At 22.3% G+C, this 27,387-nt stretch overlaps 6 protein-coding genes across 6 annotated transcripts; 3 read left to right on the top strand and 3 right to left on the bottom strand. All coding sequences in view use genetic code 6, as the record gives it.

The window, feature by feature from the left end:
* Nucleotides 1-793: 793 nt before the first annotated feature.
* Nucleotides 794-4,645, top strand: TTHERM_00024010 (hypothetical protein; the record flags this gene model as incomplete). Its single annotated transcript, XM_001008487.2, has 15 exons — nt 794-897; nt 963-1,061; nt 1,208-1,309; nt 1,474-1,563; nt 1,721-1,807; nt 1,944-2,033; nt 2,095-2,184; nt 2,251-2,340; nt 2,618-2,824; nt 2,934-3,026; nt 3,112-3,204; nt 3,279-3,368; nt 3,834-3,917; nt 4,176-4,262; nt 4,408-4,645. The coding sequence occupies 15 exons, from the start codon at nt 794-796 to the stop codon at nt 4,643-4,645; spliced, it is 1,644 nt and encodes a 547-aa protein (XP_001008487.2).
* A 904-nt stretch (nt 4,646-5,549) lies between these two features.
* TTHERM_00024020 (transmembrane protein, putative) lies at nt 5,550-6,803 on the top strand (the record flags this gene model as incomplete). The annotated part of the gene is made up of 1 exon (XM_001008488.1): nt 5,550-6,803. The coding sequence occupies one exon, from the start codon at nt 5,550-5,552 to the stop codon at nt 6,801-6,803; it is 1,254 nt and encodes a 417-aa protein (XP_001008488.1).
* An 889-nt stretch (nt 6,804-7,692) lies between these two features.
* On the bottom strand, nt 7,693-9,182 carry TTHERM_00024030 (equilibrative nucleoside transporter family protein; the record flags this gene model as incomplete). Its single annotated transcript, XM_001008489.1, has 3 exons — nt 7,693-8,056; nt 8,162-8,615; nt 8,738-9,182. 3 exons carry the CDS (start codon nt 9,180-9,182, stop codon nt 7,693-7,695), a joined length of 1,263 nt encoding a protein of 420 aa, XP_001008489.1.
* A 2,198-nt stretch (nt 9,183-11,380) lies between these two features.
* TTHERM_00024050 (kinase complex associated protein, putative) lies at nt 11,381-17,230 on the bottom strand (the record flags this gene model as incomplete). Its single annotated transcript, XM_001008491.2, has 13 exons — nt 11,381-11,628; nt 11,685-11,827; nt 11,890-12,014; nt 12,079-12,935; nt 12,987-13,132; nt 13,488-13,942; nt 14,006-14,721; nt 15,454-15,812; nt 15,875-16,118; nt 16,189-16,327; nt 16,526-16,882; nt 16,991-17,117; nt 17,199-17,230. 13 exons carry the CDS (start codon nt 17,228-17,230, stop codon nt 11,381-11,383), a joined length of 3,948 nt encoding a protein of 1,315 aa, XP_001008491.2.
* A 773-nt stretch (nt 17,231-18,003) lies between these two features.
* TTHERM_00024060 (tetratricopeptide repeat protein) lies at nt 18,004-20,136 on the bottom strand (the record flags this gene model as incomplete). Its single annotated transcript, XM_001008492.2, has 1 exon — nt 18,004-20,136. One exon carries the CDS (start codon nt 20,134-20,136, stop codon nt 18,004-18,006), a length of 2,133 nt encoding a protein of 710 aa, XP_001008492.2.
* A 1,303-nt stretch (nt 20,137-21,439) lies between these two features.
* TTHERM_00024080 (ABC transporter family protein) lies at nt 21,440-27,152 on the top strand (the record flags this gene model as incomplete). Its single annotated transcript, XM_001008494.3, has 8 exons — nt 21,440-22,422; nt 22,830-23,344; nt 23,556-24,070; nt 24,131-24,395; nt 24,447-24,959; nt 25,021-25,519; nt 25,888-26,471; nt 26,713-27,152. The coding sequence occupies 8 exons, from the start codon at nt 21,440-21,442 to the stop codon at nt 27,150-27,152; spliced, it is 4,314 nt and encodes a 1,437-aa protein (XP_001008494.3).
* Nucleotides 27,153-27,387: the final 235 nt, after the last annotated feature.

Here is a 27,387-nt window from a genome sequence, read left to right on the forward strand (position 1 = left end):
GTCTTAAAAAAGTAAGCATATTTATTATAAAATATATTTCATATAAATTTATTTTTATTTAAATAAAAAGTTTGAAAACTCAAATTTATCCACTCTTGAATAAATCTGTTTAAAACCACGGTAATTAATGTCTTTTTAATAATTTATTTAATATTTTTCTCAAATTAGATTACAAAATTTAATAAACCTAGCTTATTTTATAAATCGTATAAAATCAAAGAAACCTCTAAAATTCAAAATTTAATTTTTTAATTAATATTTATTTTTGCTTGATTTAATAATTTTCTTATTTATTTTTTCAAATGATTTGGCAAGAAACAAATATATAAATGAATGAATAAATAAATAAATAAATATATTTTTACAAAGAATAAATATTGGTATATGATAATTCAATCTACCTTGTTAATATCAATTATTTATAAAATTTCTTAAATTTAATATCTTTAAAATAAAATACTTAAAAATATAAAATATAAACTACATATTATTGTTAAATATTCATATATATAATTATTTAATATTAAAATTATAATTAAGTAATAGATAAATAAAATATTGAGAATAGCTATATAAGAAAGAAATTACAAATACCATATTGATATTTATTTTTATTTCTTTTGTAATTACAAATAAATGCTCATAATTATTTTTCCATTTAATTTTAACTTATACAAAATATTTGAGTTTCTGTTTTTTATTTATTTATTTATTTATTTATTTATTTATTTATTTATTTATTTATTAATTGAATGAATGAATATCTTTTTAAAATATTTTAATATTTTATTTTATGAAAATAAATAGGTAATAAGAAAATGAGCCTTTAGATTTTTCTAATTTAGGAAAAGTTTTAGCATACTGCTAGAATTTATCATATTTGGAAATTGATTTGACGTAAAATTATAAATTATTAAATTATTTTAATTCAATCACTTACTTACTTTACCAAATTATTTTAGAAATATGAGAGAAAGTGGTGAAAAAACTTTAGAAGAATTTTTCTTAGCTTTATCAAATATATCTAAGTGTGAAAAGCTCTCAACCTTAAACTTAAACTTGTAAAAATAAAATTATTTTTAATATCAGATATGTATTTATGATAAGAATATATATATATAAGTGAGTAGTATTTACAAAGAAAATTAAGTTAAAAAAATTAAATAAATATTTTTTATATAAATTAACTAACTTTATATTTTTTTAGCAATGTTATGAGAGTGAATAGGAATTCCCTTTATCCTTTGCTTTCTCCATTAATTGATTAAGAAAACATAACAAAAATAAAAAATTTGGTAATTAATTTAAGGTAAAGCCTTTTATTTATTTATTTATTTATTTATTTATTTATTTATTTATTCATTTATTCATTTATTTATTTATTTATTTATTATTTTTAATATTTCTCTTATTTTAATTTTATACAAAATTTTAAATTTTATTTAGTAAATATACTTAATTAAAATTTTAAAGATATAATGATCTTCTTATAAGTGGAGCAACAAGTGCAGGAGTTATGCTTTCAAAATTCAAAAATTTATAATCCCTTATTCTCTATATTAGGTAAATTACTATTTTTTTATTTACAACAACATACTCTAATCTAAAAGAAGTAATCAAAATAATAACAGCTATTAAAATAATTAATCTTTTTATTTTTAGTTTCCTTAGCAATTCATTTATTTATTGATCCACATATTAAACGATTTTTCATTAAAAGTGGCAATAGTATTGGTGACAGAGGATTATCTAATTTATGCTTAAACTTAGATTGGTCTAATCTTACATCAATAAAATTTTCGTTAACGTAAATATTTTTGGTTAATATTAAAGTAAAAAAACATAAAAAAATTTGAGAAATATTTTGGATTATTTATTATACTTACATACATATATACGTTCTAAGACTAATTTTTAAGAATAAATTTTTTTATATATTAAAGGAATGATAAAATTGGAGATAAAGGAATATCTAAATTATGCTCTGTTTTAGAAAAATGCTAAAATCTGACAAATATTTGCTTGTTTCTTTCGTTGAAATTTTTTTTTAACTAATAATAAGGAATTCTTAATTAAATTTTATGTATGATTTAGACAAAATTAAATTGCTTCTCAAGGAGCTTCTAAAATAAGTGCTATTATAAAAAAAAGTGCAAATCTTGAAAAATTAGATTTAGATTTATGGTAAAATGACCCTTTAAAATTACTAACTAGCTGTAATTTGATTTTTTGTTTTAATTATTTAAAAAGTAATAACAAAATTGGTGATTTTGGTGCTTCTCACATTAATTCTGCTTTAGCAAGCTGCACAAATTTGACGAAATTATATTTTTCACTAGGGTATCTATCTAACTATTATTAATAATTTTTTATATTAACTTTAACATTGAATTTTAAACTAATTTTATTAATTTGTTTTTAAAATTTAAGAAAAATAATTTTTGTATTTTTAAAGATAAATAAAATTCTACTTACTACTTTACTGGCTAATTTTTAAAAAAATTGAGATAAATAAAGGTAAAAATAAATAACATTTAAATTACCAATTTATTTCCTTATATCATATTCTGCATAATACTAACTAAATCTATTTATAATTTTTTTGAATATTAATTAGACAGAACAAAATTACTGATAAAGGAATATCATACATAAGTAATGGTCTCTCGAAAATGACTAAAATTTCTGAACTAAGTTTAGATTTAAGTTACCTTTGTTACAACAAAGACTAAATTATAAATAAGATTGGTTAGTAAGGTGTTTCAGCACTTGGTAGCTGTTTGTCTAGTTTTTAGAATTTACAAATTCTAAGTTTGATTATTGGGTATATATATATATATATACATTCTTATTAATTTTTATTTGATATCTTTTATTCCATTTGTTAATAGTAAAAAAAAACTCTTTATAATTTTTTATTTATTGAATAAAAGAGAAACTACTCTTGAAGTTAATTCTTTTGAACCAATAGTCAAATCTTTTTCCAAACTAATAAATATTTCTGATTTACATCTTTAAGTTAAAGAGTAAGATTTTTGAAATAAATTTATTTCAATTTAACTTCATAATAAACAAATTGACATGCTTTAATTATTATATTTATTTATTTAGCGGATTTAAAACAATCAACGAAAAAGACCTAATTAATCTAGCATAAAGTATAGAACAAAGTTAAAATCTTTAAACATTAGCTTTAGTATTTAAGTAAATAATTTTGATAGTTATTTATTAATGATTTAATAATGACAAATTATAATTTATAAATATTAATTTAATAGTAAAATCATTACCACCGATGAGGGAATGTAAAGATTAGCAAACTCTATTAAAAAATGCTCTAATTTAGCTAATTTGACAATTTCTTTAGAGTAAAATATTAATTAAATATACTTTTTCAAAAAAATATTTTTATTTAAAATTGGTTCAATTAAGATTTAATATTTAAAGTTATTTATTCAATTTTTCTTTATTTTTTTACTTAAACAAATACAAAAATTTGAATATTTAGAAATCCAAATGAAAATCTTGCAGCTTTTTATTTATCATTTTGTATTTTATTTATTTATTTAAGCTCAATCATACTATTCTTTTATTTTTTAGATTTTGAACCACTCATTTTTATTAAGCGTTAGAAGCAAAGTCAAAGAAAGAAAGAAATTATAATTTTTAATTTTCTTTTATAAACTTAACAATTTAGATAGAAAAAATATGAATAAAATTATTAATAATAAAAAAATGATTGTTCGTTTAGTCTTTATTTTAATTTTATTTTTAATATAAGAAATATATAAATTTGATTTAATAATAAATCTTTTACTCATAATTATAAAAAGAAAATATACAGATAATGTTGCAGCTTATCTATGTGCTGAGTTATCAAATTGTCCATGTTTAAAAACTTTAAGCCTTTCATTTGAGTAAAAATATATTTTCATTTAACAAAAATATCTAGTTGAAACAGAGAAATAAATATATTAATTTATTGTTATTATTTCATCAAAGATATAAAATTTTTATTTTTGAAAATAAATATGACTTAAAATAAAGTTTAAAAACGTATTATTTATTAGAGAAATTATTTATGGTTTCGAAAATCATTTATTAAGTTTGATTATCTTAAATAAGCATTCTATTTGTACTACCTCAAATTAAATAATATATATAATGAATTTAAGTTATGGAATAAGCGACACAGCTCTCTCTGATATTGGCAAAGAGATTGCAAAATGTAGTTATTTGAATACATTAAAATTATGTTCAAAGTAATTATTTATTTATTTATGATCATTAATAATTAATTAATTTATAATGAAATTAAGTATTTATAAAAATTAAACTATATGAAAATTAATTGTGTTTAATAGGTATTTTGAATAAATATTAAAGTTATTTGGTATAAAATATTAGATATTTTACAGCTAATTAATATACACATTAAGGAGTATTTGTATTTATTAGTCATCTAAAGAAACTGAAGAAACTTTTTCTAGTATCTCTAGCACTCTAGTAAGTTAAATAAATTATTAATATAAAAATATTATTTAAATTCTAAAAATATAGTAATATGTATCATAAAGATATAATTTAAAGAAAGCTTATGTCTAAGTGTATTAGGTTAGTTAAATGCTCTCAATATAATTTTTGATAATCATAAAATTTATTTCTTGAAAACCAAGACATATATATACTAACTACTATATATAATTTTAACTCTTTCGGCCAGGCTCTATTTTAAGATTTTATTAATATTAAAATTTAAAATAAAATTTCATTATTTAATAAATAAATAATTTATATTTTTGATAATTGAAGATAGTAAGTATATTATATTTAAATATCAACTAAACTTTAAATTATTGCAATATATATTACCATTTCAGAAAATATTTTTATTTCTTACTTTTCTTAAGAATTACTTTTGCTTTTATTTAAATTCTTATCATATCAGGAAATCTTATGCATTAACCGGATAATTGATCTATATATTAGGATCTTTCTTATTTTTTATAAATAATAAAATAGTAAATATCTTTAACTTTCTGATAATATCTGTTAATTAAAAATTCATAAGAAATCTTACTTATTTATTTTTTAATTTTATGCCTAATCTGCATATCAGTATCTTATAATAATTGTCAGGTGCTCTAATCTGCCTGTAAGATAATGCATAAATGAAAAAGTTTATTTAAATAAGTGTGAAAAGATTAAAATAAATAACTTAAAAATAGTTTAAAAAGATAACAAAAATATATATATATATATGTATCAATATCAGAGTAATACAAAAGATAAAATTGATTTCTTTGAATCATAATTATTATTTAAATTTATAATCAATTATTCATTAAATGAAAAAATTAATAAATTAATAAATAAATAAATAAATAAATAGAAGATAGATACAATGTAACAAGTTTAATTATTTACTTTTAAAAATCTTTTATAAAAGTATGAAAGAATAAAAATCATAAATAATACATTAATTAGCATTATTATAAATATTAATTAAAAATAACATTTTAACTCAAATTTTTAAACAAGAAAAAAAAATGATATTGAACTTATTCATTTTTGTTTTTTTTATTCAATAAATCTTTTGTGAATAAATTTTGTAGGCAACCTTAGTAGATGGAGATTTTTAAATAAAAGCTAAAGTAGGAACACCTCCTATTGACTAAATTCTTATGCTTTAGTTTGGTTAAAATCAAGATAACGTTTTAGGATATTTTATATTTGATAAATCCATAATAAAATATGACAACTAGTATTATACCTAATTTTTGAGCTAGTTAACACTTTATGACATGCTAAAGAGTTCTACCGCCAATATTGATTCTTCTGTAATTGATTCTCCCGGTTTATATGATAATTATGGTGGCTATGTATCAGGAAACACTGTTTAAGATGTCCTTGAGATTGGAAATGTAAAATTCAACTATAAATTCATTTCTGCAATAGAAGCGCCTGATTTGCATGATCCTTACTTAAACGGTCTTGTCACTTTTGATAGATATTAAGATAATATTTTTGATATTATGTATTAATAAAAAGTAATCAAAACAAGAGATTACATATTAACAAGTTTTTCTTCTTTTGATTAAAAATAAACTCCTATTTTGAATGTAAACTTTTAATACGATTTAGACTAATATTCAAACAATTACAGATATCCTTCTAATCAAATGAATAATGGAAAAACTTTTTAAATCAAAGCATATGGAATATATGTCAATGATTAAGATGTTACTGATAATATAAAATTTCGTATAATAACCTTTGACGAACCTTTTGAATTGAATTAAGTTAAGATACCAATGGATCTTTTTAATCTTATATAATAAGACATAGAAATTTTAAATATAATATAAAATGGATAAATTCCTAATTGTCCTAACTGCTAATGCTAGCAAACTAAAATATTGCCTACCTTCAAAGTGATATCGGAAGAATATGTCTTTGAAATAACTCCGAATATGTACACTAGTTATCTTTTAGGCGAGGAAGGAAAATATAATTATTGCAGAATTCGTCTTGTTGGTTATGATAACAGTTTCAGTTTTTCATACCAACTATCATTATACTCAAAGATTCCAATTATGTACTAAAAAGCTTCAAATAGTTTAAGGTTTATTGGAAATAAAACAGTAGGACATTAAAAAATAGAAATTCTCATACCAGTAATGTCTTTTTTCAGTGGAGCTAATCTTATCATTCTAATCATGTTTGCTTTTCATATTTATAAAAAATATAAATTCGTTACGAGAGAGTATTATAGAGATAATAGATATATTAAAGTGGAGTGAAGATGGATAATCTTTAAAAAATAATCTTTAATTTATTTATAGAAAATAAAATAAAATTAAAAAATCAGTAAAAATAATAATTTATTTATTTATATTTGAATTTGTTTATCCTTTATTATAATTTAATGAAATTCAAATAAATTTATCAATTCTAAATAAACTTCGTGAAATAATTAAAAAAATGTTAATATTTCAATTATCAAAATAAATACACTTATGCTGATCAAATAAATAGATAGCTAGGATTATTAAATATTTTGACAATTTCGTAAAATTTAGTTGATACCTATCAAAATTATTTTCCTTAAAAAAACTAATTGAAAATAAATCAAAAAATAGGGTACTTTTAACCACTATTGAAATTAGAAAATAAATTTATAACAGTTGGCATTTATTTATTGAATATCCAAATTTTGCAAGTATAAATATACTTTAATATTTCATAAAAAATGCAGAAATTTAAAATAAATCAAACATAAATTAAGAAATGGATTATAACCTATAATTTAAAATTAATGTGAGATACTTATTAATGAATAAATAAATAAAAATTTGGTTTGTTTATATTTTGCAAGAAACTATAAAAATGACATTTTTTCTTAATTTAAAAATAAATAATGAAAGAAACTTTTAAAAATTATATTTAAATTTCATACAAAAATTAATTAAATAATATTCAATTAATTTTTATTTCAATTAATTAAATAATATTCAATTAATTTTTATTTCAATTAATTTAACTTTTCTTTTTAATGATTAGTTTTTTTTTTTTGAAAATAATTATGCTGAATTAAAAAAATATATAAATATGTACTTTACATTATATTAAAATCAATTTATTGCTTTTAAAAAAGTAATATTGAATTAATCAAACATTTTATTTTTATTATCAATGCTATTCAAAAGTGAGAGCTAAAAATGCACCAACAGATATACCAAATGTAAGACCAAAAGCTAGTATCAAAGAAATTAAATTTGTTTCATCAGGGTTAGAGCCTCTTTTAGGGCCTAATTACATGAGACCACCAGTAATAACTCCATTAGATAGACCAAACAAAAATATATTGATTAAAGCAAAATAGTCATTTCCAAAAAAGGCATTAGAAGGATCTCTTGCAGACATTAAGAAAGTAAAGAAGAAAATACATCTACTTATATTCAAAATATACATAGACGCAGAGTTGTAAAAAGGAAGATTACTCAAAGCTTTACCAGATAAATCGCCAATATTGTAAGAGAATTGCATTAAAAGACTATTTTTTTAAATCAATAAAAAATTATATTTAAAAAATATGAATTTATTTAATTAACTATTTGATAGAAATAGTTTATAAATAATATTTTATTTATTTATTTACGTAGCCCAAGCAAAAGATTCTATGAAGGAATATTATTTTTGGTAAATAGATACACCAGGGAAAAGCATAAAAGTGATAACATATGTCAAAAAAATAGAAGCAGCTATAAATTTAACTTTTTTCATGCATGCTAATAATCTAGTTTTAAATTATTATGAGTTTTGATTGCTGTTACTGCTGCTATAGTCACTAACAGATTAGTAGTTTATTTAATCAGTATTATTTTAAGTGGTTTCTTATGCAGAAAGCAAACTCATCATACTGTGGTGGTGATCAGATTTTAGGTATTGCAAAAGGCAGAAAATAGTTGCATAAATAATAATTGCTGCCATGACAAAGTATACAATTGTACCGTTATTAATTCCACTATTGTTATCACCAAAAATGGCTAGTACTATAGCCCTGCCTACGTTCATAGAAAGCCCGCTCCAGGCAGTAAAAATCCAGAAAATACCTTTTGTAAAAAAATTTTATTATTTTTTCATTAAAAATTTATCAGAATTGATATTGTAAATTCTGAAAAATGTGCTTTAATGGTTTTATTTATAAACTTTTAATGAAAATGGGTTTGTTTACCTTAGCTTTTTTTATCAAATTAAGAAATCATAGCAATGCTGGAGTTCTAAGAGATGCAAGTAGTGGTACCAATTAAAAAGCAGAGCACCATACAAATTGAGAAGCCAGCCCAATTTTAGAAAAAAAGGGCAACTAAAGGCATAGCAATCATAAAGAGAGATTGGATTGCAAGACACAAACCAATTCTAATTTTAATAGAATATCTTTTTGCAAGGAAGTCCATGGCTAAACCCCATATAAAAGTGGCAAACTTTAATGGAATCGGAAATAGGAAAGTAATGTCATGGTAAGTTTCCTTAGGATATTTACTATCAAAGTAATCAAAAGAGTTAAGAATAGCACTCCAGCCGATCAAAGAAGAAATTCCTAATAAAGCAGCAGTAGCTTTGCCTAAAAGAGTAGGCTTTAAGTCATAATTTGTTTGAATTAGTTTTGCGTCTTCCATTTTAATTATTTTCAGTAATAAACTTCTTTTAAAATTTAAAAATAATTTGAATAGATAAAATAAATAAATAAATTACAAATTTTTGCTGTTTCTGGCATCCTAATTTAAAAGAATTTTTTTCGAAGGTTATTTTAAAGCATTTAATATGGCTTTATATGAATTAAATCTTTTAATCAAAAAAGTGCATTGTAAGTCTTAAATGATCAATGAAGGGAGGGGGGTCACTTAGATTTTAGAAACAATCTATTTTGTAGGTTAAGTAAAGCAAGTCTAAATTTATATAAATTGACTGATTAGGAAAACTGATGTAATAGATAATTACAAATTTAACCTGAAATTTGTATTAATTTTACAATCAACTTTGATGAAAAATTATAAATTTCTGAAAATTCAAAACAATGTGTGTGTGTGTAAACTACTTTATATTTTACTTCGCAACTATCATAATTCATAATTAGTTATTAAATCAAAGTATATTGATTGAAACATCAAACTTTTACTTATTTTATTAAATATTAAAGTTTCGTCTTCGTTTTTTAAAATATAAATTTCAACAGAGATTGATTTATTTTCAATATAATTAATCAATCTTTAAAACATTAAAATGAATTAAAAAAATAAATTATTTTTTATTCTTTAGACATATACCGTAATTATTCTAACCTAAGTCCTCCTATTTTCTAGAAAATTTCCATATTTAGAGGGTTATTTTAAATGGCTTCATTAGGGAAGGGCTTAATTTTAGGTAGGGTCATCAAAGAATAATTACAGTACAATTTTTTCATTCAAATATATGAATAAAGTAAGCACATCAGCAAGGGCAAGCTGCAAAAATATTTATATTTATTTCATTTTTATTATAAGATGTTAGCCTACTATTTATTTCTACTATTTGGTTGTTTACCCTTCCATTTTAACATTCTTAGTAAATTTAATATTGAAAAAAAATATTTTACATTTTATAATTGACATCATAGTTTAATTATTAAATATTAGCCGGTGCTTACTTTTAATTGAGTGAGATCTGATAAAATACTGTAATCAAATCATGAAAAATCAAAGAAAGAGGTAATTTAGATATTAAAAAAATCTGTTTAAATAGTAATATAAAATAAACAAAAGAGATAATGAAGCAATAAATTAATTCATATATATTATAATACTTAATTTAACAAAATAACTATTTTTTTCTTTTTGTGATGACTTTTTTGAATAAATTATAAAACGTCATTATTATCATTCATTCTTTTAAATATTGATATTATATATCACATCTAAATTGAAGTTTCTATAAGATAATAATTATTCAAAGTTTAACATTTTTAATGTAAAATAACGAAAAACAATATCAAAAATAAAATTATAAAAGTAAATAATTCAATTCAAGAAAAACAATCTTTCCGTCAGACTAGATTTTTATCATAAAATTGCTTAAAGCTAAGTCAAATTTCAAAATTATTTTGATTTTTATTGTTACAGATAATTAGCTGTATGCAATTTAATTTTTTTTAAGCCAAATTTAATTATATGTAATAGAATGAATATGATATAATAAATAGTTAAGCAATTAAATAAATTAGGGGTTTAATAATTATATAAATACAGCCATACATACAGATAGATATCAATCTGAAATACTAAATGGGGGCTCAATTCTTAAGGATGGGGGATTGGAGAAAGTAAGACTGTAACATTAAGATTTAATGTTTTTTCTATGATTGAAAAAAGTTGAAAAATCTAAAATTATTAAATATTAACCACCTTCCTTCCTGTAAATAAATTATGCAATAAATCATCCTGATAATAGCAACTAATTAATGCCAACTAAATCCTTAATATCAAAGTATCTTTGATATAAATCTTTTAGAGATGCTTGCTTTATCAAATAAATTTTAGACTATTTTTCATAAGGTGTTTTTCGATGTATGCAAAATTATTGAAAATAGTAAAAAACCAGATTTGATTTTAAAAAATGGATTTTTGTTATAAATCAATCAGTAAGTAAATAAGTAAAATTGATATTATAAAGCATATTTTTATTTTATATTTAAATAAAAAGTGAATTATTTTATTTTTAAAACATTTTCTTATTTATTAAAATAATAAAATTTTACTATTTATTTTATGGAAATATAAAAACTTACAAATTATTTTTAAATTAAAATACGACTTAATTTATTTATTAACTCACTTTAAACTCAAACTAAAACGTGATCAAAGTTATTTAAGAAGACATCAAAGGCTTTACTAACTTTGTTATCGAATTGTTTAATGTTAGGATACAATTCTGCTAATTGAGGATTTTGTTCTTCGAAAAGAGATTGTTTGAGAGACTTTACTTTTATGTTAATTTCTTCTTCGTATAGCTTCATTTCTTTGTTTAGCTCTTCGGCAGCATCAATCAAGTCGTAATAAATTAAATATTGTATTAAATTCTTGCAATCGGCTATTTTTAAAGAATAAAAATTATTTATTCTGGAATATAATTGCAATAATAATTACTGAAGATTCCCATTTAGCCTTGCATTTCAGTTAAGAAATCAACTATGTACTCTTCTTCTATGGGAGAGCCTTCTTTGATATTTCTCTTGAGGAGATTCTTAGGTTTTTTGTCCTTCTTCTTTCTCATACCAGTTGTAATAGAGCTAAATTAATAAAACAAACCAAATTTTACTTAAATAATTACAAATTTTAAAAAACTAATTACAATGTATATGAAGTATGTGTGGTAGTAGTCTTTTGAGTTGATTCAGATATGTCTGAAATCATATCAGCTTCTTGATTACTAAACTGTCCTGCACCTAATTCTCCCAATAATTGAGGTCTCATTTTCTTTATTATTAGAATTCATTTAAAAAACAATTACTTATTGATTTTTATATTATTTATTTATTACCTTTTCCTATTAAACAACTTTAAGTCTAGCATATTTACTACTGAAAGTTTATCTGTATTGTCTTAAAAGGTTAGCCTTAAGATTTGAAGCAAGTTCTAATCCTGGTACAATGATTTCTGCTTTGATGACATCATGATCTTCTTCCATTTTAAGAAGAGTTTTTGTGCAAGCAGCCCAATCTGAACCCTTAACAAAATGCTCTAAAGCAGTCTTATTGTCTCCTAACTAGTGGTAAACCTTACCAGCCTAAGAATGGTTTTCGTTAAGGAGGAGTTCGTGAAGAATTTCTTTAAGAATAGTTTGCTTTTCTTCTTCATTTTTTTTGAGTTTGTTAGCATAATAGAGAGCTCTCTTGACTTCACCTGATTTCTTGCAAACAGACAAGGCTTCTTCAAATGCATGAACTGATTCAAAGGCAAGAAGTGCTTGCTAGAATTCTTTTTTAGAAGCCAAATATTCACCCATATAAACTTTAACTTCACGAATAATCTATGGTTCAGACTTAAAAGTCTTGAGACCAACATTGAAAAGGTTATGTTGCTTGATTAAGCTAATAGCTCTTTTCTTTTAATCAGCATTGCCCTAAGAAAGAACAACCACAGCACGATCGTATTTCTTTAAATCCATGTTAATAACATACTTTCTTTCAACTAAATCAGTCATAGCTTTCAATTTTTCTAAGTAAGGAACGTATTCCTTAGGATCTTTTTGAGTGAATTGAGCAGCCATAGCAACTAAATCTAAATCATAAGTACCTAAAGATACTTCGTATATTTTTTCAGCATCAGCTAACCAGCAAACATATTCAAGTAAGCTTCTAGCAGTAACAAGCCTTTTATGTTCAAATCTTTTGTTATCTTTAAAAAATCAAATTAATTTTATTTTTTTTAATAAAGTTTTTGAATTACTTGCAGGATTTAAATGAGGAGGATAATTTTCAGGAATATGTTCAGCTTCTTCATCTTTCATTTATTTAATAGTGTTAAGAACAAATTCAAGTTCGCTGGGCTCCTTTCTAATATGAGCAGTAAATTAAGAATACAAATACTTTTCGCTATTATTTAAATATGTAAAATAAATTTATTTATTTATTTATTTTTTAAAAAGGTGAATTGAATAAAATAAATAATCAATTTCAATTTCAAGTTACTTTACATTTTCATTTATTTGTAATAATTTTAAAATTTTATTTTATTTTATCTTAAAGAGATAATTCATGATAGTTTGTTTTTATTAAAATTTTCATCATTTATTTTTAAATGATATTTTAAGGTATATTTATATTTAAAAAATCAATATTTTTTTATGAAAATAGTACTTTTTTGCAAAGTAAAAATTGAATTGATTTCTTATTTTATTTTTTAGGATTTTTTAAATGTAAATAAAATGTTTTTTAATTGATAAATTACTTTTTGGTTGCTTCAAGTGCTTTGATAATAGAATCACAGAAAGTGTTAACTTTTTTACTTAGATGAGTTGTGTGATAGTTTTTAAGTTCTTATAGTTCTTCATCATAGATACAGTATTGAATTTCATCTGAAAGTTCATTCTTAACTTAGGCTATCAATAGGTTGATATAGTCAGTTTTTTTGAATTTAGTTAAAATTGATTAGGCATTTTCAATAAACTTTTTGGGGTTGATATCAAAGATAACATTAATATCGAGCTTATTAGTTCTACATAACTCGAAGGCAGTGTTATATTAATCTTAATCGATTAACTTTTTAACTTTTCTTAAGAAAATAATTCTATGATTTATAGTTTCTAAATTTCCTCTAGGTAATTAAAATACAAGTTTGTCATTTGCAACAGAAACAATGATGCTACCTCTTTCAATGTTTCTAACATTCAAGCTCTTGCTTTCCTATTTTTAGATGTAATTAAATTAATATAAAATGAAATGTAAAATAAATAGATTTATTTTTACTGGAGAAGGAAGAACAACTGAATCAGAAAGACCAGCTAAAGGATTCTTAGGATCACTCAAATCGTAGACATACATGCATTAGTACATACCGAGAGTATTTTAAGTAAACAAAACAAATGAATCATAAAGAGCAAATGAAGTAGCTTGTGAAGAAATAATTTTAGAGCCAAGCATAAATCTGTAGTTATGAGAAAGACCAAAGAGATATTCCATTCCATTCAAAACAGTGGCTTGGATTTTAGAAGCAGGAATTTCAAAAGTGGAGTGTTTTTCAATTTTAGAGTCATCATTTAAGAAATACTTGAAGACGGTGCCTTTGGAGTTTTAAATGAACAAGTAATTTCCACTAGATTTATCTTAAAATCCATATTCCTCTTCTTCATCATCATTATCGTCTGATTTTTGACCTCCTTTAGTTGTTTAGGTATACAAATAACCTGATACACAAGTAGCAGTAAGAGAGTTCTTAATGCTCTTCTCGAAAGTGTTTATAACATTCATGTTGCTATCTAGTACTATTTCTACTATAAATTTAGATTCTCCTTTATTATGAACAAAGAAAATAGAGTATTTATCTTCATAGGGAACCATTAAGAATTATCTGAGTCTATTGCTCTATTTACTGACTTCGTTTTTAATTGTCTTTTACTTCAATCCCAAATTATTGTCAACAGTGAAAATTTCAAAGCTATTCTCACAAGCAGCACAAATATAGTCTAATTAAAATTATAAATTATTTAATATTAAACCAATCAAAATCAAGCAATCAATATCTATCTTTCTTTTTTCAATTTATAATAAATTAAAAAAAATAGTTTTATCATTTAAAATTTTCCATTTAAAATTAAAAACAAACTACTTTTATTATTAACCAAATACTTATTATTTAAAATATAATTTTTGTTTTTACTTAATTAAAATTCTTCTAAAATTAATCGTAAATTATTTTTTCTAAAAAAATTGCTAATTAATCTTATTTATTTATTTATTTATTTAGTTAATGTTACTTACTACGGAGGTTAATCAGAAATATCATTTCAATTTAGTTCATGTGATTTTTAATTAATTAATCCATATTATTTATTAATTTGATGTAATTTTTGAAGTAAATTTGAATTGTAATATATTTTTTTTCTTTTTTCTATAAATTATTTAATGAATTTAATATATTTTAATAGTAAAAACTGATTATTCGTTTTTCTAAACTGATTTAATTGCTAATTATTTTTAACTTAGTAAGAATTACTTTATATTTGTTTATAACAATATTTATGTTGCATCGTGTTTATATTAGTTTAACCTAGTGAATGAGAATTACTCTTTAGTATTTTATTTTAATAATTAGTTATATTTTTGTTTATATTAATTTTATGTGAATGTTAACCAAACTTAATGTCATTTAATAGACTGATTTGAGTATTTTATTTTTTAAATTTATAAAATTTTACTGTTTCCTGCTGAGAATCCTAAGACTGGATTAGGGAGGGCTAACTCGAAGTTAGACATAGGAGGAGGCATAATGGTTCTTTTAAAGACTGTAGTGAGTATCTTGTTGTTATCTACAGAAGGTATAAGAGAGAGATTATTTTCATGAGCAGTGTCATGAATGTTTTAAGAATGGACAAGAGATAAGTCGAGAACTTCAATAAAGTTTTATTCATAAACAATAACAAGTCTCTTACTGTTTTGGAGACACCAAATTAATCCATTGATTTTAATACCATCTAAACATTAAACAACTTTTTTTAAGTACCATCTGTAATTGCTTCTGTGATAGAGCAAAATGCTTTCTTGAGATTCCTCTTCTCTATTTAAATGGTCATTTTAAATATTTAGCAACAAACTTTTCAATATAAATTGATAAATTACTTGACATGGACAGCTAATATTTCAGATTCCTTGTTATATTATAAGTTGATTACTTCTATTAAGTTAGAATCAGTGTTTAAGGAGTCCTTTAAATTTGGTAAATTAAACTCCAAATGTCTCAAACCATTCTTTTCCCAGAAAATAACTCTAGTTAAAGTTTTTGATTTATCTTGCTTTGAAGGCTTTCTATCAACACCAGCAATAAAGTTACCAGTAGGCTACCAGCTGATGGGTCCTTACAAATCTTTTGAATTATTATCATAAATTTATCATTTTCATTTAATTTTACTTGAAATAATTTAATTTATTTTTACTCTCAGTTGGTTCTTCAGAAACTGATACTACATTTTGACCATCTGGATCAGGTTGAGCAGCTGACTTAAATACTTCGAGTTCAGTGCTTCTGGTTAAACTTTTACGTCCACCTTCAACTGCAAAATTGCAAGCAAAGAACTTTTATAGATAAAAATAGACCAGTTAATAACGTACTTAATAAAATACTTCAGAATAAATATAGATTTTTTTATTGATATTATTGATCAATCAATCAATTATTTATTTATTTATTTGTTATATTTGCACATTAAACATAATTAAATAATATATATCTTAGCTTTTTATTTGTTTAATAATAGAATGTTCATTTTTTACCTTAGCATCTGCCTTCCATGCAAAGTAAACAGGCTAAGGAGATGAAGGAGCCTTAAATGAATTAGCATCTTCATCAATATGAACTTCTTTTGAAACGTCGAAGTTATTATCAAAAGATATTAATGTATGATTTCCAGTAGCCACAATAAGTTATTCCTAGTTAGGAGAATATGAAAAACCTAAAATTCCGTTTTCGATGCATCCAACACTTTCACAAGATTTATCAGAAATGCTGAATTTCATAATTTCTCCACTTTGTTAAATGATAATGACACTTTCTAATTCTAAAATATACTTGATTCCCAAAACCTTTTCTACATCGCAGATATCATTGCTCAAATCAGCTTTAAAAATGATCTATTTTGAATTATTGTAAATTTAGCTAAAACAAGCCAATAAGTTTATATTTGGAATAAAAATAGCTTGTGTGTTTTAACACATATTCCAATCATTTAATTAAATTACTTCGTGACTCTCTAAGCTCTCAATCTTGATTGCATACAAAATTTTTGACTTGGTGATAATGTAGAGAGTGTATGAGAATTCTTCGAAATCAAAAGCCTCAATATCGGCTAATTCTTCAATATTAAACCTGATTTAATGAGAAAAAGAAATGAAATATACTTGTTTTATACACAAAGAATATCTTATTATTTTAATAAATATTTTTTACTTGTAATAATCAGATAATAAAATGTTTCTCATCTTTTAACTAATTAATTTGCTAACTAAAAACTTATTTGCGCTATTTTCTACTTAATTGCTTGCTTGCTTTCTTTCTAAAACAATTTTTAAAGAGCTATCTAATAAATAAATAATTATTAATTTCTTTTACCTTATATCGTCTATTAATTTAACCTCTCCTTTTAATGAATTTTCTTGCATATCTCAGAAAAACTCATAATTCAACTATTGGATTTCAAAAGAAACTTCTTATAATAATTCTTGATGAATAAATAAAGTGACGACTTACTTAATAATATTTTAATACATCCTCTATAAAAATTTGATCATAAATAGAAAAATCAATATAAAAATCTAAATTTATAAATTAAATAATGATTATAAATAATTTAAACTAGAAGAGTTATTTTATAAATAAATTTTAACATAAATTTGCATTTAAATATTTAATTTAAACAAAATTTAATAAGTTAAAATAAATTATTTCTTCAATTTTTCTAATACTGTAAATCCTCATAAAGATGATAAGGCCATCCCTTCATCTTCAAACACCAATGAAAGGTTATATTTTCTACTAATTAATTAATAAATATTCAGATTTTTACTATTCAAAATATGATAATACATAGTAATAATTAAAATGACTAATTATTAAAGATATTGAAATATCCAACAAACATATATATGATCTATCAAAACTTTTTTGATACATTGCATTTATTTTATCTAATGTAAAAATAATTTCAATAAATAGATAGCACAAACAAAATATTTAAATTAAATTAAACTTAAAATCAACTAAAATGTTTTGACATTTTAATGCTTATATTTTAGTATTCTTCTGAAGATTCCTCTTCATCCAAAAGTTTATATTATTCGGATATTAAATTGAGGATTTACTTCATAAAGTTATTGTTACCATTTAAATTAGTCTTAAGAACTTTTAAAATAGTTAAAGAATATTTGACTCTTTTATACAAATCTGTGATTTTATCAAGATTGAATAATATTTAATTAGTATGAAATGCTCTTATCTTTTCTTTTTTAATATTAAACATCATTTGTAAATGTTTCAATCTATAAAGGAACTCGTTATCGTAATCTTGAATACCAAGATAGCAGTCAGCAAGGTCGAAAAAGGAATTAGCTACATATTAATGGTTTCCTTTATATATTTCTTATTTCATTAACAGTGCTTTTTTATGGTATTCAAATGATTTCTCATAATCCTTTAGATACTTATAACAGATTCCTATAGTCCTATAGGAGAGAGGTATTGCATAGTGATTGGAAGAATAGATATCTTCTCTCATTTTTAGGACTTACAAGTGATATTCTAGCGATTTTTGATGATTGTTTTTCCATCTAGCTATTTAACCCATGCAAATTAGAGAAAATATTTTAGAAAAATGGCTTCCTTAATATGTTTTATTTTATATATCAATTGCTAACTGATTAAATTAAATTGACATTTCTACATTATTCAACCACCTATAACAATCAGCTATATTTGTAAAGCATTCCGAAACTGAAATATGATTTTCACCATATAATTCTTTTCTTAAATTACAAGATTTCTCATAAAATTAAAGAGCTTCTTAAAAATTATCAAGATAATAATTACTATTTCCAACGCTGTTATAAGATTCACTAACAAGTTAATGATTTTCGCCAAATAAATTTTATCTTATCAACAAAGTCTACTTAAACAAATCCAGGCACTTCTACACATTATCAGATTCGTAGTAAAATATACCTATTTCATACATCAAAGAATAACTATTTTACATTTTATCAGAATCATCTTAATAAATTTAATTAAATATTGTTTCTACTTCTTATTCAATCAGAATTTAAGCATTATATAGAATTTAACTAGTATGAAGAAGCAAGTAATACTCATCTGCTTACAAATTGTTCTATTAATAAATCTGAATTGTTTTTTGTATTCTTTCTATAAATTAGCTCTTTACAATTACCTTTTCATAGCATTTAAATAAAAACCTTTAAAGTTAATAAACAGAAAACCTTTATTCCTACTTAGGTTGTAGCATGTAGCTCTTAACAAACTAGAATAAATTATAAAACTTAGGATCACCCATTTTTTCTAGTGAATTATAACTTTATCTATTAATTAAATTGATCGTTTGTTCATTTATTTAAAAGCCAAATAACAAAAGCACCAATACACCTAAACCAAATACATCTAAGCTTTGATAACTGTAAATATTGAGTGTTTTAGGTATTATTTAATCTGCTTCTGGAGAGTTAAAAAAAGAGTAATATGGATCTTTAATCATTTTAGAAGTTTCAAAATAATTTAATTCATTGAAATTTAGAAAATTTCTAAACTTGAGATTACCACTTTAGTCAAAAACAATAGAATGAGGATTGATATTCAGATGATAAAATCCCTTTGAGTGAATTTCGAACAGAGAAAATAGTAAGGATTAAAAAATATTAACAACTTCTCCAAAATCAGGTTCAATTAAGGAGGAAGAATACATGTTTTAAATGTAATCATAAAATGTTTAATTTATTGATTCTGTAATTAATATAAAAGTTTTTAATTCATCTAAATCAAAGCAGTCAAACAATTAAATAGTAGAGTTGAAATTCTTCATTTTATTTAATATTTAGCATTCATTTTTAACTAATTAGTAAGATTATGTATTAGGATTTGATATTTTTATCAAAACCGGTTAACTAAAAGCGTTTAGCCCATTAAACTCATAGTAATAATTACTTCTGAATGTCTCTTATTTATGATCTAGTATTTTATAATCTTTTTACTGTAGAAATTCAATGATATTATTGTTTTACATAACTTACTTAGTGTATTAATAATTATTTTTTTAGTATTTATCTAGCTATTTATCAGATGATATTAATTATTTAAATTTCTTATTTAGTTTTTGTTTAATCATCACTAGTTATTTACTTAATTAATTAACTAATTATATAAATAATTGAATTTGAAATGAGTTAAAATATCTACTTTTTAATTTCTATTCTTATAAATTTTGATTATTTCAAAAGTAAATAAAATTGTACAATATAATTTATATAGTAAGTATCTAAAAAAAGATTTATTTCCTCCTAATTAAATAAAGATAGAGTAAATATCCAATCTATATTTATTATTCTAACAAATATCATTCATCTATTTTCACTAAAAAATAATTCAATCTAAAACTATAGCCAAAAGTTTAAGATCAATCTGAAGTATTTATTACATCAAACAGTAAACATACATTTATTCATGAGATTATTTCAAATATTACTTCATAACTTATTCTAATAAACAGATGAAGATATGAAAAACAAAACTTTTAATGAAGATTCATTGAATAGGAAATATTTAAACTTACTTTTTAAAATATATAAACAAAATATATCTTAAAATAATTAAAAAATAAATATTAAATTTAAATTAAAAACACTAAATAAAATTTAATTTTGTTTTAAATAAAAAATTTATAATTAATTTAATTTTTGATGATATAATAAAATTTATTTTATTATATTTCATCTTATGATTCTATTATTAATTTTCCTATTTATTTATTTATTTATTTATTCATTCATTTATTATTTTTATTCATATTTATTTATTCATTTATTTACTATTTTTATTCATATTTATTTACTATTTTTATTCGTATTTATTTATTATTTTTATTCATATTTATTTATTCTTATTTATTTATTATTTTTATTCATATTTATTTATTTATTCTTATTTATTTATTATTTTTATTCAAAATTTTTATTGATAAATTTTAATAAAAGAAAATATTTTCATTAAAAAATATTTAATTAAATTTTGAGATGATTATTTGACATTTTTAAATTACAAATTGTTTAGTATGATTTATCTATCTGTTAGTTCTATAGGTTTATATTAGTACGCAAAAAATCAAATTTGTATTTTTATCAATAGGTATTTATTTATTTAGTGATTTAGAAGAAGTGTAAATTATGATGGAAAAATCATGAATAGTATTTACAAAGTGATATTAGAGAAAGTAAGTAAAATATATTCAGAAAATTAATTAAAAACTGATTTAAAAAAGTGACTAGTTTAGTAATAAAAAAATCAAAATTAAAAATATTTAGGTAAGTTCATATTTTGACGATAAGTTAATCTAATAAAAGATCAATTATTAAAATTTGATAGATTTTAATACTAACTACTTAAGTATAAACTACTAACTTTTTCTATACAAAATGTCTGAAAAAGAAGATAATCTCAAATAAACTAATAATCTCAACTAAGAGAATTTAGTTTTGAAGCAGATATAAGGTTCTCAGCCCTAAAAAAATATTGAACTTACTTTTACTGTTTCATAATATAATGAAACACAAAATCCTACTATTAATGATTTCAATCAAAATTAAATCGAAGACTCATAATCTAAAGCTTCAGAGAGATATTCGGGCTTAAATAATGCAAAATTGCAAAATAAATCTTCAAAGTACACTGAATTATAAGAAGAACCAGAAGAAGAAGGCTAGGAATAAAAGTGGAAAAAATTTAATTTCTACATGAATACTAGTTTCCTTGGGTAGATATTTTTAATAGATTTGTTCAGACTTCTGTTAAAAGCTGCCAAGGAATCAAGGATTTACAAGCAATTTAGTATTGATAATGCTCCTTAGCTGTTTCCATGGCATTATACAGAACATACCCATAAAAGACTGCAAAAATATTTAGATGAAGATGTTGAAAAGGCATAAAAATAGGGAAAAGATATAGTTGGAATGAATTTTATATGGATATTCTTAAAGATTTTTAAATATCAAATGATAATTATTTTTTTACTATAAATTATTGGAAGCAGCTTTAAAATGTATTCAACTCTCCATATCAAGAGTTTAATTCAATCTATTTAAAAAAATGGAGTTACTACTCAAGCTTACATAGATGCTGTTTAATTAAATGTCTCCATGATTCTTTATGTGTTATTTTATCACAATACACCCAGATTAAATTGCATGATATTCTCTATTTTTAGAAATGCATTTATGAAAGCCCTATATTTTAAAGTTGCATCTTTATCTTCACATGCAGTAAAGTAAGCAAATGTGGGTAAATTAATTAATCTAGTTGCTAACGATCTTGCTAATGTGGAAAATCGCTTCAATGTCATGCTCTCAGTTATCACAGCACCTTATCCACTCATTGTTATTTTTGTACTAATATATCAAAAGTATAGCTCGATTATATTAATTTATTAATTATCTTTTCTCATTGTCAGATTTTATTCTCGAAACTTAATTAATTAATTTGCTAAAAAAATATGTTAATTAATTTTAAACATGTTAAATTAATTAATTTAGATATTCTCTAAAAGATCATTTTTATTTTAATAAATTTATTTTTAAGTATTAGCAAAGTAATAATTTATTTATTTATTTAATTAATCAAAAAAATTGATTAAACTTACCATCTTTCCTCTTTATTTTCTGGTTTATTTTGCTGAAAATATAAATTTTATTATAATTCATGCTTAAAAATTTTAGTGGGGAGTATGGGTTAGGGAATTTAGAAATGAGAGAGAGAGAATATAGTAACTAAAATTAATTAATTAATTTATTTTTATATATAAAATATTAGCTATGGATTAATGGGTTTGATAGGATTTTTCTTAATGAGTTTGACATGTCCTATTTAAATGCTAATTTCAAGATATGTTTCTCCTTATTATGAGCAAAAATCTAAGATAATTGATGAAAGAGTCAAGCTCACTAATGAAATAATTGAAGGTATACGTTTAATTAAGATGTATGCATGGGAAAAGGCTTTCGAAAAGAGTATTTAAATAATTAAAGTCTAAGAATATAGAAAGAATATTATCATCTAAGCTCTTACTTTAGTAAATCACAGCATAGAATTTGTTTCTAGTTTATTTGGTACTTATATCACATTTTTCCTTGTTTATTACTTTTAAGAGGGCGCAAATTTAGACCTACCTACAATCTTTTCAACTTGTGATCAGTTTAACTATATCAGAAGCGAAGTTATTAGCTCAGTTGGCTGGGGAATTTCAGGTTTTTTTCAACTAAAAGTAGTTCTTAATAGAATGGCAAGTGTGATTAACTTAAAAAACACTTCTATGACATGCATTTAAGGTAAATTCATTTAATTATATTTTTTCTTTATCAAATCTCTTGATTAAATTATATTTATTTCAAAAAATTAAAATATTATTAATTTATTTGTTTGTTTATTTGTTTAATTTAAAGTTGAATTAAATTTAAACAATAATTTTTTATTTTTTAAAAAATTTTATTTTACTTGGATTTTGCTTTTTGAATTTATCTTTTTATTTTAATCATAAAGGTTAAAATAAATTTGAGGATAATGAAGATTTATAAGTTGGAACTGTTAAGTTTGAAGATTTCACTGCTTATTGGAAAGAAAACACTCCTGTTTTATAAGATATAAATCTTTAAGTTAATTAAAGAGAAATCGTTAGCATTATTGGAAAAGTAGGTTCTGGTAAAACTTCACTGCTAAATTGTATTTTAAAAGAAGTTCCTCTTTATAAGGGAAGCTTTAACTATAAAGGAAAGCTTGCTTATGTTGAGCAGGAACCTTACATTTTTAACTGCTCAATAAAAGAGAATATTACATTTGGCAAATAATATGATGAAGATCTCTACAAAAAAGTTATTAAATCTTGCTGTTTGGAAGAAGATATCAAATCTTTTGATTAAGGAGACAATACTCAAATAGGTGAAAGAGGTTTAAACATCAGCGGAGGTCAAAAAGCTAGAATTTCTTTAGCAAGAGCTCTCTATTCTGAAGCAGATATTTATCTTCTTGATGATCCTCTCTCTGCAGTTGATGCTAAGGTAAAAATTTAATTTTTTAAATAATTTGTTTAATTAAATTTAAAATATTTATTTTTAAAGGTGGCTTAAAACTTATTTTTTGATGTTATCAAATTCGTTAGCAATAAAGCTACTGTTATTCTCACTACTCACTAAATCCACTTCTCAAGATATACAGATCGAGTACTTATATTCGAAGATGGTAAAATTAAAAATGATGGAAAATATGCAGAATTAGAGAGTGAAATCAAAAAGCTTTCTCTTTAGCTCAGTCACACATCTGATGATGAAAATAAGACAAAAGATGAAGAAGAGGATGAATTTCTGACATAATAAGAAAACTAAGGTTTTTTATTTTAAATATCATCAAATTGTTTAATTTAAAAATTATTTTCAGAATTAAATAATAGCAAAAACCAGCAATAGATTATTGATTAATCAGATTAACAATCAAATGAAGAAAAAATAAAAGAAGTTTTTGATCAAAATTAAAAAGGTGAAAAGCCAAATTTATTAGTTTCTTAACCATAGCCCTAATAAAACTAAGAAAAGGATGTTAAGGCATCATTTGGAACTTATAAGTTTTTTTATAAATCGTCAGATATGCCTTTCCTTATTTTTATTATTCTTTTTCTTTTTGCAGGAAGCGAAGTCTTTTTCGTGTTATACAATTAAACTCTTGGAACAATTGTCAAAGAAGATATTCCTAGTGTACTTGCTAAATTAGGCTGGATAGTACTAGCATATTTTATAATTTAATTGCTGAAAAATACTCTTGCTGTCTACTATTTCAACAACAGTGCTTTTAACATTCATTAAAAAATGATTAACTCTCTCTTAAGAGCAACTGTACAATTTTTTGATGTCACTTCGTCAGGCAAAATTCTTAATCTCTTTTCAACTGACATAGGTATTATTTTATTTATATATTTTAAGAATATTAAAATTTTGAATGAATTTTGAAAAAATAGGTATTGTCGACACAACTTTACTAACTTAAGCAGCTGATGTCTTTGAAATAATAATTTAAATATTCATCTTTTTAATAAGCATAATGGTTATGGCCCCTTATTTTATTTTTGTAGGAGTTTTTTAATTTATTATCTTGACATCGTTTGTATATAAAACAAAAGAAGCTTTATTCCACACAAAATAATTAGATTTAAATATGAGATCCCCTGTTTTTACCTTTTTCAACGTAGTTGTATAGGGAGTTCTACCTATAAGAGTCTATAATAAATAAGAATTCTTTGATAAGCAATTTAATGTTCTAGGAGACGACTCTCTCAGAGCTACTTGGTATTTCTGTCTTTCTTCAAGAGGTTTTGGTTCTTTCCTTCATCTATTTGCAACTATCTTTAATTCTATCAGTATCTTTATTATCATCACTTTTATCAAAGATGAAAATAAAATTGGCTAATCAATAGTCCTTTTTATGGCAAGTATTGAATATTTACAGTGGGGTGTCAGGTAAAAATTTATTTACTTTTATTTTTTTAATAATTAATTTGATTAAACATTTTTTTGTTATTTTATTCTTTTATCGTGTTTGAAACCTGCTTCAAAATTTTTAACTGATTTTAAATAATATTTATTGTTCTTCTAAATTTATATTTCCTACAAGAAAAATAATTATTCAGGAATAGCTTTAATTTAAACTATTTTTTTAAATTAAATTTAAAAATTAAAAATTATAAAAAAATTTGAATAGGTTTTATTTATTTACATTTGATAAAAGAATAAACAAGCTTTATTTGTTTCTATTATTTATTTATATTTTATCTTTTTGAATAAAAAAATATATGTTCAATATAATTTTAATGTTTTTATTAAAAAAGATAAGCTATCTAAGTAGATGTTGCTATGTCTAGTACATAAAGATGTAAGAATCTAATTGAAGAATAATCAGAAGCTGCGTTGATAACTACTTATGATACAGAAATATTTAATATTAACAAAAATGAGAGCAATATCTAGTGTCTCAATTCAAAATTCCCTTAAAGTAGTCAATTATAATTCTAAGATGTGAAAATGAGATATCGCAAGGAGCTCAACTTAGTATTGAAAGGTCTTACATTTAGTATATAACCTGGATAAAGGATAGGATTTGTTGGTAGAACTGGTGCAGGAAAATCTTCTATTATTCAAGCACTATTTAGAATGACAGAAATTGAAGATAAAGAAAAGACATTTTAAACCATTTTAGAAAATGATTTAGAATCAAATATTATAGGTAACGATGGTATTTTTATTGATGGCCACAAAATCTCTAATTTAGGTCTTCACACACTTAGATCAGCTATTAGCATAATACCATAAGTTCCATTTGTGTTTTCTGGATCGATCAGAAGAAATTTGGATCCCCTTGAATAATACAGCGATGCTCAAATAGATAAAGTTTTAGAAGATATTGAGCTTAAAGGTGATAAAAAATTTTTTTATTTACATCAAAATCTAAAATTTAACAAAATAATTGAATAGGTTAATCATTTATTTATTTGATTAAAATTAAAAGATTATTTTTAATTAATTTAAATAGAGAATTTGTTTTTAATTTATCTTCTTTCTTTTTTAATTATAACTTTTGGTTTTATTTAATCTTAGTAAAATAAAAATGTGTTTAGATGTAATTAATTAATCAATAAATATATAAATATAAATAGATAAGATCAATTAATTAGAGCACAAAATATTAACAGATATGACTAATACGAGCGAAATATTTAGTACAGGTCAAAAATAGCTGATATGCCTAGGCAGAGCTATATTAAAATAAAGTAAGTTAATTGTGCTTGATGAAGCAACTGCAAACTGTGATATGCTTACTGATGAATTAATATAAAAGAAAATAAGAGAAAGATTTACTAATTCCACAATCATAACTATAGCTCACCGTCTAAACACTATAGCAGATTATGATTAAATTATAGTTATTGACAATGGAAAGGCTGTAGAATAAGGAGAACCCTATTAGCTCTTGTAAGATAAAGCAAGCATATTCTATTAAATGGTAGCAAAAACTGGAAAAAAGAATTCAAGCATAATATATAAAATAGCCTAATAAAAGCATTAATAAAATTAGTAAAATTAGGAAGAAATTTGATGAAAAAAGAATTAAAATTATAATAAATGATAAATTATTTCTAAATTCAACATTATATTTTTTATTTTGAATGTGTTTGTTTGTTTGTTTGTTTTTTTAATAATCTTAAATAAATCTCAAACAATTTTTTTAAACATAATTTTTAAATATAAATCTTGTTTTAAATATTTATTTTTCATTTTCTTCACTTTTTGGTGTAAAGAGGCAATAAATAAATGATAAATATTTAATAATT

This window comes from Tetrahymena thermophila, assembly GCF_000189635.1.
Source record: "Tetrahymena thermophila SB210 genomic scaffold scf_8254803, whole genome shotgun sequence".
Classification (NCBI taxonomy): domain Eukaryota; phylum Ciliophora; class Oligohymenophorea; order Hymenostomatida; family Tetrahymenidae; genus Tetrahymena; species Tetrahymena thermophila.